The 13,140-nt window shown below is 43.7% G+C and overlaps 1 protein-coding gene across 1 annotated transcript in view; it reads right to left on the minus strand.

Moving 5' to 3' along the window:
• Window positions 1-10,211: 10,211 nt before the first annotated feature.
• cdon (cell adhesion associated, oncogene regulated) overlaps window positions 10,212-13,140 on the minus strand; it is a 40,802-nt gene continuing 37,873 nt past the window's right edge. The window contains exons 18-19 of the mRNA XM_022761499.1: window positions 12,337-12,599; window positions 10,212-10,888 (exon numbers count right to left, since the gene is read on the minus strand). Coding sequence (XP_022617220.1) covers window positions 10,734-10,888; window positions 12,337-12,599 — 418 coding nt within the window. The 3' untranslated portion in view covers window positions 10,212-10,733. The remainder of the gene's footprint in view (window positions 10,889-12,336; window positions 12,600-13,140) is intronic.

Here is a 13,140-nt window from a genome sequence, read left to right on the forward strand (position 1 = left end):
GACAATCAGGATGACAACATTAAAGATTGTAAACATTAATGAAGAATATGATCAGGGAGTTTCGCCAACAGGTAGGGCCTGAGCCACAGAACCTCCTCTCCACCATGAAGACCTGGAAAGAGGACAGACCACACAAACACACAAGAGACAAAACCAAGCACATCAATCATACGTCTAGAGTGGCACTGATCTCCTCATCTAACTCTCAGCATGAACGCCAATCAGTGTAGTGTCTTCACTATGGCCCTATAGGCTTTATAAGTATATATGTAAAACAACAAAATGAAATATTCGTTGAGCCCACCACTGTGTCGACCTCTCTGATTAAATCATATTCTGACTAAAACAATTAAACCAGAGAAAGTGTAGGAAGAAAAAGCCTAAAGCACTGGATTATGACATGTTGCTCTTGTTCTCTGCCCTCAGCTGCCATGGCAGACTCAGGAAAACAAAGAGGCCTATGACAAACCAACTGCTCGGGAGAGGGTTGTGGGTATGAGCTACTGTACACTAAACAGCTGAACCAGGAGCAGTCTGAGGGTCCCGAGGGGAGCAAGCCTGGAGAAGAAGGGGTTGGGGGGGGGGCTTTGTTGCGGACGAGGTGGTCTTGTGGAATTGGTTGCAGAGGTCATGGCTGCATGTGGCATATCTGCCCCCTGAATACTGATGGACAGTGGTCAAGTCAGCACTGAGTACATAAATACTCCACGCTACATTAGCCACCAAAGCCCTTCCACATGTTGTTTGCAGAAGGCCTCTATGGCGCTCAAACCCCTGGTCCCCATCTGGCTCTTTCCAGGTCAGCTCATGCAGGACTTCACACACGCTCCCTGACATGGACCTGCTTTCCACTTCACAGGAGGGGAGAGTGCCAGGCCCTCTGTAGTCCTGTGGTTTACATACCCAGCCTAGCATGTCGCAAGCTTGATCCACTCAGACCAGCACACTGTAAAAAATGACCACAGTCAGACCCTGTGCAGCTTCTCACAGAGTCCTGACAATGTGTTCTCCTTACACCAAAATAAAAAACTTCTGTCAGTGGAGTGAGATAACTCCTGTTCGATCCAATGTGGGTGCTCTTGTTACAGGGCTCTGTGAGTGTAAACATCTTTAAACAAGGCAGAATAAGCAGATCTTTCTACTGGTCCCAAGAGAACAACACTTGATTCAAGTAAATCGTTTACACAAGTTGAGTTTAATTGGGAACATGTTAAATAATCTTAGCCCATGACAGATTTTTCTTCTTGTTTTGAGAAAAACAAGATGTCAGCACTAAACATTAAACTAAAGCACTTGCTCTGATGTAACTTTTGTTACAGTGGAAGTGATCAACAAATGCACTTTAGTTTGGCTATGAGAGCAAATTTATCTGGCTTTTGAAAGCCAGTCGAGCTCATCCATTCAAAAGCAGAACAAGTCTTCTCACTTATTACAGGCACAAGAGCAGGACTTTTGTTTTCAGCTATTAATATATATCTCTTTAAGGGTACATTCTTTTCCTTATACTTTTATCTAAGGATGGAAATGTCCATTGGTTGGACCGGTTACCTGTTTCCCCGTGCTTCCAGTCTGTATGCTTAGAGGTATGAATCTTGTCATTAAATTAGGATTTATCAAGGATTTATTTTTAGTATACAGGTGTGTGATGCTCTACTTTAATACTGTTTCTGATGTAAATACCTTGAGTATAATATAATTTCAGCTTCTTCTACAGTAAGTATTTGAACATGTAGTAGGTATGAATGGACTTATCTCATCCCACTGACCTATTTATCTCTTGTTGTAAGAAAACATGATTAGTATACCAAAGTGAAACTGGACATTAGTAGGGAAACAAACTGTGCACGGCAGCAGCGGTTATCCGTAGCTTTTCAGTAAAACGATATTTTGTGCCTGTGTCTCCTGGGGCTCAGTTATATAGAAGAGAGAGGCCCCTTCCTGCTGCCCTTGTCCCAAGGCCAGTCAGCTGTGGCTGTGCTCTGCTCTGTGATTCAGGTAGAGGCCCAACAGGGACCCCTTTGCAGAGAGGAGGCCTGCATGGAGAGGTCTAAGGCTGTGAGATGAGAAGTGAGTCAGGAGGGAAATGGAGGTCATGGGGGTGGGCCGCCGTGCTTTACGAGCACAAGCTTCTGCACAGCCTTGCTTACCTCCGCTCTGGCTGCCTGGCAGATAAATGATGATAGAGCAGAAATATACGGTCGGCTGGCTAATATATGTTAGCCTGTCTACCAGAGTAGTACAACAGCCATGCTCCACCTCCTCAATGTGTGGTCCCTGATACAACTGTCAACTGAAGAAAAAGCAGGGAGGAGGAGGAGGAGGAACCCTCACAGCTGCAGCCAGCAAGAGATGTATCGTACTCAAATTTAAGGACAGCACGGTACAGATTACAGACATGCTTTCAAACAACAGGAAGTCAATATCAGTGGATAACTCTGATAAAACCTGAGCTACAAAAATAAACACAGTGGCTGTACAGCACTCTTTGTCAAAGAGAAAAAGAAAAGAAAATCAGAATCGGATTGGATGATAAGTGGAAACATACATCCTCACTGTAAGCCAACACAGACTATTTTTCTCATCCAGAGACTGAATCATCTGCTGTTAAGCTTTAGTAACACATTCCAATACAGGTGGTCCTGTGAAATGAGAGGTTAGCTTTGCCTTCAACAATGCCCGTGGTAATGACTGATCTAATCATAGGGCACGCTCTAGGAACCCACCTGTTTTGCCAGTGTTGCTCTCACATAAAGTGCAGTGTTGCCAAGCTCTCACAGTCTGGGCGGGTGGCACATGTTGGGGTGGCAGTAATGTGTTACCCAGATCCCTATATAGTCCCAGTGATCTGGGTCTGATTCTGTTCTCTTATCTGCTGCCAAGAGCAAAAAAAAAAAAAGTTGTTCAAGCTTGGCCCGGCCGGATCCGCTCAACGGGGCACTGCACCTGAAAGCTTTTACAGGGCTAAGAGGGTCCAGATAAGATGCAACTTTGTCGCCCAACCCCCCCCCCCCCCCGACCACCATCCAAAACATTTTGTTTTTCAACGACTCACATTTTCCAGTCGCCTGGTCCTCTTCCTTCCCAAATTTTTAAAAAAAGTTGCAAGCAGCCAGGCAGAAAATCAGGCAGGCAGCCAGCAGATGTGGCAGGCCCTTGTGTGCAGGACTGCAGCGCTCAGAAAGGATGTGCTTCACCAGTAAAGAATTTGGTCAGCTTTTACTCCAACAGAAAAGGACTTACTGGTCCCATTAATGACAAATCACACTCCCTCTCCCCTTTGTCATAGCTTGGACATTATAGCCTGGTGGAGCAGCTGCGAGATGCTTGTTTCACAGGCCGAGCTGCACTGGCATGGCCTTACATTTTTACTGTGCACAGAATGAATGTATTATATTGAGGATCATTTTATCGCTCATGTAAAGCCTAATTTATGGTCAACACATACAATATACAGTACATTCACTTTTCTGAAGTGGGGGAGGCAAATGTTAAAAAACCATTTCTGTCCATAAGAAGGTCAACTCACTTAACTATTCCCAGAGCTTTTGACCCTTACCTAGAGCCTTCTTCACCAAATAGAGCTTGATCAGATGTCATCATGTCACTTTAGCCACATGATAAAACCATGTTACTATCTTGGTTCCAATTGTAAACAAATAAAATTTTGTTGTTTGAAAAATATTAAATATTCTTTTTTTGCAGTGTTCTTAAGTTATAAAGCAGAACCAAATCACACGTTCCTATTGGATCTCTGGCAGACTGTAGGCGAGATACCTTTTACTGCTAATAATATGTATTATAAGCCAGGCCTGCACTATAGTGAGTACTGGCTGATGGAGTGCAAATAACTTCAAACTGCCTTCCAACAAGCTGATGCTTCTTTCCAACAGAAAGTTAAGAGTCTCCCAAATGTGTTAATTCCTTGTAAAGTTGTCTTTGTTTGCTGTTTTCAACAGAGAAACACGACATGTTGCACAGTCCTTGGAGCACCATACTTGTATAAAGCACTCTTAACAGTCTCTTTCTACCCCCCTTCTCCTCTGTCCTCCTCTCTTGTTTTGCTGCTCATTTGTAAACATCTTGGTCTTTCCTACATAATCTTCGGGTCAATATGTTCCACTGCGATACACATCTTGGCACTTTCATGAGTAAAAAACATCACTGCGCAGTGTGTTTACTGTCTTGTCAGTGTTTTGTCCGACACATCTTTGACTTCATTTGCCAGTCCACTCTGCCCTCAGACACCATGTTGTTTTATATCACATTTTTATTACATCTGTCTGTCTTCCAGCAGCTTCTAAATATAGTACCCACCTCCCCCCTCCCAAAAGAGCTGAACACTAAGTCCCTACTAATTAGAGCCTTCTCCTCAGTCTGGGGTTGCCTCCAGTATAAGAGCAGGTTTATGGGCCGCTTGCAGGGCTGCGCTGCTCAGCTTCAGCCTATTCTGTTGCAGCTAACAGGCCCAAACATCAACCTACGGCTTCGGGAAACAGAGTTTTTACTGGCGGCTGCTGCGTGGCACCATTAATGATGCTCACTGTTTGTCTCCACCTAAATGTAGTCTAAACATAGTTTTTTTGGTTGTTACAACAGAGATACACAAGTGTCCTTCTTCACAAGCATTAATATCCATACATAAATTATGCAAAAACCCATGCGTCCATGAGTCACACCTGTCCAAGCTTGGAGACGACACACTAACCGTCAACTGTGACAAAAAAAAACTTTATCAGTAGATGACATGAATCAGCCTCTCATAGGATAAATAATAATAATAATAATGATAATGTGTGTGTGTGTGTGTGTGTGTGTGTGTTTGCATGACAGCCCCCGCGCTGATTTCCTGACCTTGCCAGGGCCCTGTTTTCATTTGGCGCTGGTGGTGATGGAATTTCTAAAAAGGCTATCTCCACCGGTTTATTCAATAATATATGAAGCGGTGGCATCATCCAGACACCCTACACCTCTCTCGCTCTCAGGTCTAGCCATTAGCCCAGTCATGAGTGGAGAGCTGGAGAGACAGGCAAAACGGAGCGACAGTGAGCAGGTGGAAACACTGATGAATAATTTAAGGTGAATCCAGTGTAGTTTTGAAAGAATTCTCCCCGTCAGTCCTCCAGCCTCACTCAGCGTGAACAGCAGCGTGGACTGAGGAGAGGAAACACGCTCTTTGCACTGTCATAGGCTTTAAACAGCCTCCGAGACCTGAGATCTCCCGTCGAAGCTTGGCGGCACCACGGGGAGTCTGAGGATGACTCCTTATTCCTGCTTGCTCCTGTGCTGGCTGACTCTCCCGTTACAAGGTAAGGGCTCATTATACTTTAGTTCACTTCAACAACAAAGACTTCAAGTGGGAGACAAGTTGAGGCGAGTAGACTCTCTTTCTCTTTTTATCACAAACTGCTGTCATTATTTTGTCAGATTGCTAAGCGCAGCCAGAGGGAGGGTCATAAAATTGGATCCATCAAAAAGGCCAGAGGCATATAAACTGTGAGTGTATTTAATTATGTGTTGTTCATCCTCAAGAGCTGACGCAGTCCATTCCCAACGAACTGTGAGGTCTTGTAAAAGTTTTTTGAAGACATTTACTAATAAACATCTGCCAATAGGGTGCATACAGAGGAGAGCTTTTGTCAATGTGTAGAAAGCAGCACAAGAGCTTCTCTCTCTGTGCAGTTACCGTCAGTGACTCTGGCTTTCTTGTGTTACAGGTCTGGAGATACTTGATCCGGAGGAGGTGGAATACATCCGCTCCCTTGCTACAGCAACAGTGGGAGGCTCGGTCACCTTGGACTGCGGCTCCGCCATGCCTAACATCTTCATCTGGGGCTTCACCAAACCAGGAACTGACAATAACATAGCAGTGGCTTACAACTACGGACAGGGCCCGAAGCTCCAGTCTCAGTCCGGCAGCCTGGGCCGCATGCAGGTGCCCGTCAACGGCTCCGCTTTAGTCATAGATGAGCTGCAGAGGGACGCAGCGGGGATGTACACCTGCCAGGCTTTGTACGATACGGACGAAGGAGCCAGGATAACTTTCTACTTCACCCGGCTGGATGTGGAGGACGACTGATGACAACTCCATCTTGATTGTATCAGTCTCACCGCTTCAAATTCAGCTCATGAGCATTGTGTGTTTGAGTTCATCCAAATCCCCAAAAACATATTCTCAAACATATATCTCGATGGTATCTAGCCATGCAGATAGTTTAGGTCTTATTCACACAGGAGTTGATGTTTCTGTCTCTGGGATTTTTTAAGCGCTGTCAAGTTTCCTCATCAGGTGATGCCTCGGCTTAGAGACGACAGACTTTTAGTCAGTGATGAGTTTGAAAGATGGGCGTCTCTGCTAGCACAACAATAACAACAAAAAAGTTATTGTGTTACATTATGAAGCTTGATCCATATTTAGGACTTAAAATCAGATTTGATCTTCCACAACATTATGGAATCACACAACAAAATACTCCTTTAAATACTTTACCATCAAGGTCTTTTTAGAAACAATGTGGTGGTGACTCAGGATAATACACAGACCTTGCTGTGGGCAGGTTTTTATTGGAACCACTCTGTACTGATGAACCAGTCCCTAGAACAATGACATTGTGTTCTGTGTATTCTTTTTAAGTTAAGTTTTAAGTTAAAAATTTAATTTAAGTAAAACTAAATTTAACTAAATTTAAGTTTAAATTGAAGTTTTAAATGCAGTGTTTTTCAATGCTGAGAGCACCAACAAAAGGAAAAAGCTCCATTGTTTTGTAGCTGGAGGCAGAGTCGGATAAACCAGGAAAAAATCTACAATCTCCATGACTAAGTATCATTAGAAGTAAATGAGAGAATCCATTTTTTGTCATTTGGATGAACTGTTTTAGCACCAGACTGCACTGTAACACACACTGAAACACTTTGATCAGTGAAAGACTGCACTATTGTCTCTTGCAATCTTTGTAGCCATATAAACTTAGGAAGCGTGACACCATGTAGACCTGAGGTTGTGGTTTCCATTTCAAATACTTCACCAGTCTTGTATTGTGTTCATTATTAAAACCATCTGGATTGCGGGTTCATTAGACAAGACTATTTTTCTTTTTCTTTTTTTTGTTTCACTTGAAATGTACTGTTCATTACGGTTTCTGTTTAATTCCAATGACGGCCCCGCTGTGTTGTTTTTCTTCCTTTAAGTGTGTTAGACTGTGCTAATTAACTACTGTGTGTTGTCACTTCCAGCAGAATAAGAGGCACGTCGGAGCAAACGGACACATCTCAGCATTTTAAAGCTCATCGCTCAAGGCTGAAAACTCTCATTCCTGAATAATTCCTGCGGAACATTTTAGAACTGACGGATACCTTGACAGAAATCCTCGCACATAAAACAAATTCCCTCCTAAATAATTCACCCATATTAAAATAAACATACTACATTACTCAGGGTTGTGCACAGACATCCTCGAGTGGTCGGTGAATAGAAATGACTACACAGCTGATTTATTTTTCTGCTGTTAAACCTGGCCTCAGAATTTCTTCTGACTCATGTGAGCACCATCGATTACAGAGCTCATGTCAACAGGTCCAACCTGCTTGTCATCAATAGGCTCATTATTGATCCGGAGGAGACTGATTACACTGGAATTGTGAAGTGTGTTGACAGGGGGAAAATGGGGGCAGTTGAATGGAAGCAGCTGGGATAAAGATGAGGCTGTATTTTTGTTTTTCATCCTGATTAAATTCAACAGGTACGGTCGACAAATGCAACAATTTGACAACCCAAAATGTCAACTATGTGGGCATCTACACGCACCAAGACGTGAGCCTGATTAACAAATAAAGAGCGGATATCCTTGAAGGAACATAAAAGATTATTGGTCTTATAGTGCACATGAGCTCATCATTCGCAGGGACCCGCTGGAATGCTGTTGGAGTTCATCCAACCACAACATGCTTCACTTGGGGTTTGTGACATCTCAAGGATAAAAACCGCCCGGGGCTGAATCAAGCGAGTTAACAACACACTGTCCGATTCATAAGAATTGCATTCATTCAGGGGTGCGCTGGAGAGGGGAGAGAGGAAGAATGGTGGGCGGAGGGGAGAGGGACTGGCGTTAACAGGTCGGCTCTGCAAGCAAGGGGCAGAAATTCCAGGGCGGACAATGAGTTTTCTTGTTCCCATGGGCTCCTTAATGAAGGGGTGTAGCTGCGTGGGCAGAGGGTGCAGGGCAGGGCTGAGGGAGAGTGCCGACTGACAGACGTGGGAGATGGAGAAGCAGCTCATTTAGAGACAACCCTGCCCTTATCTTTTCCTCATCAGCCCAGCCTGCATCTGTCAGCATCCCCTCTCTCTCCCCAGACCATTTCTCTTTCATTTCCAGCTTCATTTCCTTCCCATTGTTTCGTTCCCTTTTCTACCCAACGGCAGGAAATCATAATGGAGACTCAAATAAGCTACAGCATTAAAATGAAACAAACTTGATGAGACTGTGTAAGGGATGGCCAGCTCTTCCCATCATTCTGGGCCATTCTTTTTTTTTTGTTGTTGTTTTGGCCTCAATACTCAACAAAACAAACATTTTCTTGATCAGTGTACATCTGAAACACCACAGAGTTGCAGGACGGGGAAACACTATTCCTGGGAAAGAAGTGAGTTTAAGTCAAGTCAACTGGGCAAATGCCACCAGCCTCAACAGCACAACAGCCGCCATGAGGACTAAAAATAACAGCCGGAAGAGGCTGTGCCACGCCTCAGCAGCAGGCGAGTAAATCCGTGTGCCAGGAATATCCCGTATGCCATCAGGGAGAGGAGAGATGCCAGGCGAGCCGGGGCCTGAGGACTGGCAGCCGACTCTGGCACAAACACGGGCAGACAGGCACCGGGCATGGAAAGCCTGCAATGCAGTCATCCTCGGTGAAGCACGGCCAGCCCTGTCATCTCCCCCGCTGCAATCCCATCAACTCCAATCAGCCAGCACACCATGGAGATTATTTTAAAACCAATGGAGGGTTTAAGCCTTTAGAAAATGGGTTTGGCTGACTGCGGCTGAAACCTGAGAAGAGTATATTACAACTGTTTTATGAATGGGTTATCTAGAGTACAGCGGGAGCATCACGCAGCAACTTCTGACGACAGAATATCAACACACCTCCTTCTATTTCTAATGAACCACAGTCCATCCTGTTCTTTACGATGGGATAATACAGCTACAACTGGCAATTCAAAATTCAGTACAATGTCATTAAACTAGGGTAGATGGCTTTTTTCTTTCTTTTTTTTTCAGCAAGCTGCCCATTTTGTAATTTTTCCTTTACCAAATCACAATAACACATCTTCCCACTTAGCTCCTGGTGGTATTGAGCCATGCAGATCATTTTAGTTTCATACACCATGGTTTTGTCTTTAGAGATTTCTGCCAGTGAATCAACACAGAGGAGGTCAATTAAATTGTTTTGTGCTGCTTAAATTACAGAAGATTTTTCCTTGAAAAACTGCAGAGCACCGTGTCTCCTCAGACACAATGTCCCGCTTACTCTGGATCATTCAAAACATCAATGTTCACTCATTTCTTCTTTGTCCTTGGTACAATTAAACAAAACTATGTATATATTGCTATATACCACAACAGCTAAGTAAAAAAAACATATTTTTTGTGAAGTGGGTGAAGTGACCCTTTTAGACCAGGACTACCACACTGATGAGAGAATAAAGTTTTCTCTGAATGGATTAGATTAGATTCAGGTCTTGCTAGTAGAATTTCACCTGGTCAGATATAGCTCACCTGTGTGACCTCAAAATCAGAAATGATGTTAAAGTATTCTGTGTTTACCAGCAACAGTTTTAACATATAAAGGTTTGTGTAAGAGGGCTGCTCACGCTTCACAACTCTGTTTTAATGTAACTACCCGACTCCTCCAACAGATTGGGGCCAGTAGGTCAACAGTCCTCTCGAAGCAACAGTGCATTTTGTGCAAAGTGATGAGCTATCAAGTATTCACTGAAGCAAAGAGCAGCAGCCTTAATCTGAACAGTGAGGGGAATGTTCACCCTGTTCAGGGGTCACTGCGGTGGAACAGCCCATCACAGAGCCACATCAAAGGCCTGCCAGAAATATCGATGGGTTTGAACCGAGGCCGGGAAATTCACTCTGGCAATCATTCATCTGGCGCTGCAGCGCGTACAGTCGGGGGAGGAAAGACATTGAAAATAGGTTGTTGTGTACTCTTCCATATCTTCTCTTTATATTATTACAAAACTTTACACAGACAATTGCTAATCTCCACACTTGAGTGGAACACAGAGGGACGAAACAACAAAAAATAAAAGGTTTTTCTCATCCAAAAGGCATAAATAATATAAAAGACAAACTTTTTTTCTTTAAAACAGATACATTCATATGAAATAATATTTTACTACTACAAAAAATAAATAAGTCATCTAAAGAGTTTTTGATCTTTTATGAGAGTCTTCCCTCCAGTGGGATACAGTTTCAGTCTTTGAGCAGCGCTCCCTTTTCTCTTTGTGTTTCTCTCCATCTGGCTTTGCTCTCAGTCTCTCTCCTCCCACGTCGCTCCGCTCAGCTCAGTCCATCAACAGTTTTGTGTCCTTGTCACCGTAACATGCAGTGTCTCTGACTATCGCTGCTCCTCTTCCTTGCTCTGTGGTATTTCCACAACTGTCTCTCTGCCTGGTTGTTCTAAATCCCTCCACACTGCAGGAGAGTGTGTTTGTGTGTGGGCTGCACTCAGACCTCCTGTGGGCCGGGCTGGATCAGCTCTCCTGCCAGGCTGCTGCTAGAGATCCACCCAGGCTTTTCGTCACAGTCCAAGTCTGGCAGGCCAAGACTCTCCCAGCACACCACAGGCCCCTCCGTGTCCACGCACTCCAGCTCCTCCTCAGCTGCGCACACACACAGAGAGAGAGAGAGAGAGAGAGAGAGAGAGAGAGAGAGAGAGGAGAGTCTTTGTTTTAGACTTCATATTAAAAAAGACAAGCATAGATTCTGCAGAGGCCCACAGTGTAATTTGTGGTGATGCTACATAGTTTGTCTGCTTACAACATGAGGACTGGTAATAATATAAAAACTTGCTAGTAAGGCATGTAGAAGAGTTCGATTTCACAATAGTGCTGAACCATGAGGGCGTAGAAATAAATGTTTTCACTTAATTCCCAGGGAATTTGCTTTTTTAGCTCTAATGTCTCAAAGAAATTGTTTGACATTTTATGAAATAAGCTTAACTCCCTTTCTTGCCGAGAGTTGGATGAAAACATCAATGCCACTCACATCTGTCTGGTAAAAGCGAAGCACAAAGACTGGAAAAAGGGGGGAAACAGGCTGGCTCTGTCCAACATAAAATAAAATCTGCCTACCAGCATCATCACCTTTAAATATCACTAATCAACATGTTATAGCTCATTTGTTTTAAGGTCCAACATTTTACACTTTTTCTGTGAGGCTCAGAGCCTCTCTTCTGATTGGCTGACTGTACGGGCTTGGGGCGTGGCTGAGAGTGGTGACTGCTTTGTTGTGACATCACAAAGTTACAGAAGTCCTCCCAGCTGGTTTTAAGGCTCAGTTTCTTAATACAGGCTGTGTGCATTTCTCTGTTGACTGAGGCTTTGATACTTTCATAGTATTAATATAGAACCTAGACCTGCTTTATAATCAAAGAAGACATAGGAATCTACCTTTATACAATGTGGGAGCTTTAATATCTATACAAAAAGAAGGTGAAAAATGACATGTTCTTTTAGTGGGTCTGGATTTAAGACGTTCCCAGTTAATACAAGAAAACAAATAAGTGTATTTCCCAAATTATTCCTTTGGCTGTCTAACTTATATTTACAGTGGTTGTACTGTGGTTGACAAATATGTTGATACTGTGTTACTGTAAAAGCTATTAAGTCTGATTGTCATTTTATTATTCTCCATTATTCCTATATTTATCATAAAATACATCACTGGTCACAAGCCACCATTTCTACCATCCAACCATGAAATGTTGTTCTTGAGATGAAACTTGATTTAAAAGCACTACTACAGTATTAATATCACCTTAGTTTTATTGTGATCAGAAGAGAGTAAGGTCATGCCTCCCTCAAGTTGATCTAGTTTTTGTATGTCCTTTGTCTCTGACTCTAATAAGTCTGAGAACTAATTGGTGTTTTTATTCAAAGATTATTCAATAACTATCTGCAATTATGTGAAAATTTTCTTTTTTTTTTAATTTTTAATAAATAGGAAATTAAATTGTATAACCAGGGCTAAAAAGGTGGTGAGAAGTTTCAGTTCTCTGTGACAATTTCAAACACAAGGAAATTTTTGTGGGGCATAAAAAGTGTCTCACCAGTGTTGTCTGCTGGACAGTTTTCATTGTTCCCGACCAGACAGCAGGAATGCTGCGAGGGCGAGGACTCCTTGTGCTCATCTGGCTGGTACCCTGCGTCGGCCTCCTGGTCACCAGAGTTCATCTGGCTGTCGGGGCCGTGGCACTGCGGTGAAACCTGGCCCAGAGGCACCATCTCCAGCCCGTCCTGCTGGCACGGCGCCACGCGATGCATTAGAGGCAGAGTGCCACTGGAGAAAGTGCCATTGGTCTTGTTGTAACATCTGCTCAGAGACATAGGAAGATGGAAAGAGAAGTGGGACACATACATTTGTTTATAAGGTGCCCGTGTGTTGCTGAGTGCTCACCCACTGACAACACTCAGCAGTGATTCACACACTGTGCCAGCTCTTCCTCTCTGTAGATATCTGTGGGTTTTCCACCAGACACAGACAACCCTTGTGTTAACACTCCTAACAGTGTCCAAAACAATGACAGCTCTAACACAACTGGAGCACTCTCACACAGCTGCAAAAAGCATTTAACAGTTGAACCGGAGATTAAAGGTCCAGTCTCGCTGCCTCTAAATAACTGTGACACATTGTGGTTTTGCTCTCTGGTGAAGTTCCCAAACGCAGACGGTTGCACGCAGCGATCTTCACCATGTTTCCCTAAACTCAGCTTCACTCTAACGGTACATGATTGGATGGTGACCACACCCCCTCTTTTCCCAGCAGCCGGAGGTAAATAAACACAGGGCTCATTAGGTCTGCTGGCTGGGTGCACACAGGGTAAACTGTGATGCTGGGGACCCTTAAGTACATA

The sequence above is a fragment of the Seriola dumerili genome, unplaced genomic scaffold, assembly GCF_002260705.1.
Source record: "Seriola dumerili isolate Sdu_G_001 unplaced genomic scaffold, Sdu_1.0 BDQW01000413.1, whole genome shotgun sequence".
Lineage (NCBI taxonomy): Eukaryota > Metazoa > Chordata > Actinopteri > Carangiformes > Carangidae > Seriola > Seriola dumerili.